General features: G+C 36.7%; 1 protein-coding gene across 1 annotated transcript; it reads left to right on the top strand.

Moving 5' to 3' along the window:
• Positions 1-488: 488 nt before the first annotated feature.
• Positions 489-1,640, top strand: LOC102197555 (serine/threonine-protein kinase ppk4-like; the record flags this gene model as incomplete). Its single annotated transcript, XM_005752106.2, has 5 exons — positions 489-526; positions 612-775; positions 857-1,077; positions 1,342-1,471; positions 1,543-1,640. Coding segments are annotated over exons 2-5 (512 nt in total), but the record flags the coding sequence as incomplete, so codon positions are not given.
• Positions 1,641-1,756: the final 116 nt, after the last annotated feature.

Below are 1,756 nucleotides of genomic sequence, written 5' to 3'. Positions count from 1 at the left end.
AAGCCTTTTGAATACAGCACCATTGAAAAATCAGAAAAACTAAACTGGGATCCAGTCAGCAAGAGGTGGAAGGACAAACTGGAGATGCTTGCTGGCTCAGATGACAGTAAAATATCCAGAATCAGAAGCATTATTTATGTGAATGATGCAGAATTCAGAATAGCGAAGGGAAGTGATGGTACTGAAGTCTTCTTGGGGCTGAGAGAGGACGGCACAGAAGTTGCCATTAAGAGAATGTCTAAAAGCAACTATGACGAGCTGAAGAACGAAGAAGTAATTCTACGACATCCTGAACTCGATCATCCTCATATAGTACGATATGTTGATGCTGCAGAGGACGAGAACTTTGGATATCTTTGTCTGCAACTTTGTGAATACACCTTGGAAGAATATATCAGGAACAATGACCATGACTCACTGATGTTAAAGAAACTTGTCAAACAAGTTCTTGAAAGTTTAAAGGTGCTTCACTGTCAAAGTCCTAAAATTCTTCACCGAGATCTCAAACCCCAGAACGTTTTGATTGGTAAGACATGTTTGACATTCAAGACAAAAACATTTTAATTTATGATTACCAGATATGATTTTATTTCACATAATTCTTCCTGCAGATGTTACTGGGAGGGCAAGATTAGCTGATTTTGGCATAAGCAGACGCTTACTCAAAGGCCAAACAACTTTACATACACGCAGTGCAGGAACCAAATGCTGGATGGCCCGAGAGACTTTAGCAGAAGAATCTGTCATATCGTACAAGTCAAGCACTGACATCCAGGTAAAGTCTGAACACAAACTTGATTAACTGAAAAATGGCTTGGTAAACATACCGAAACTGATAATATGTGTTATTATTAAGGTTGCAGGCATGCTGGTTTATTATATCCTCTCTGGAGGCCACCATCCATTTGGCAAATCCTTTGAATGTGAGTTCAACATTCACAGAGGGAAGTACAGTTTGGATCACGTTCAAGATGTGGTGGCAAAGGATCTCATCGAGTGGATGATCAACAAAGAGCCAAAATACAGACCCAAAGTAGAAGAATGCTTAAAACATCCCTTCTTCTGGACTTCTGAAAAGTGAGGGAATTATTGACAATTAATAAAAAACATATTTTTATGATTCTTGATTTCTGCCTGTCAAAGAGGGATACAGATGTTCATGTTAGAACAAACTGATCATCCCGGATCAACCTAGTTAAGCATTAATGCTAAAATGTTCTGCTAATGCTAAATCCTTTTATTACACACTTCTCCTTAAAGTTTTAAATGCTCATTAATGCAGCTTTTTTGTATTTATTTATTATTATTTTTTATATTTATTTTTAATAATTTCCTTTCCAGGAAAACTGAATACTTGAGAAAGATCGGTAACAGAGATGATGTCGCAAACTATAGAAAGGCTGAACAGGAGCTGATTGACTCTCTAGAAAAATGTGCTGTGGACGGATCCTTTAAGCAGTGGAAAAATAAGGTGACTGTAACATCAAATATCAAATGTCTATATTCCTAAAATCCGCTTCATAACCAATGTTTTTGTTGCAGTTTGAACAAGAGCTGGTTCAGAAATTGGAAGGTAAAAAGCCCTACACTGAGAACACGTTGGGATTACTGCGCTTTATACGCAATCTCCATGAGCATTAGTGAGTTAAACTAAATGACAAGTATCTATCTATCTATCTATCTATCTATCTATCTATCTATCTATCTATCTATCTATCTATCTATCTATCTATCTATCTATCTATCTATCTATCTA

This window comes from Pundamilia nyererei, unplaced genomic scaffold (genome assembly GCF_000239375.1).
Source record: "Pundamilia nyererei isolate P.nyererei 1_Seehausen unplaced genomic scaffold, PunNye1.0 scaffold00344, whole genome shotgun sequence".
Taxonomy (NCBI): Eukaryota; Metazoa; Chordata; class Actinopteri; order Cichliformes; family Cichlidae; genus Pundamilia; species Pundamilia nyererei.
This window is presented reverse-complemented; position numbering and strand designations above follow the sequence as displayed.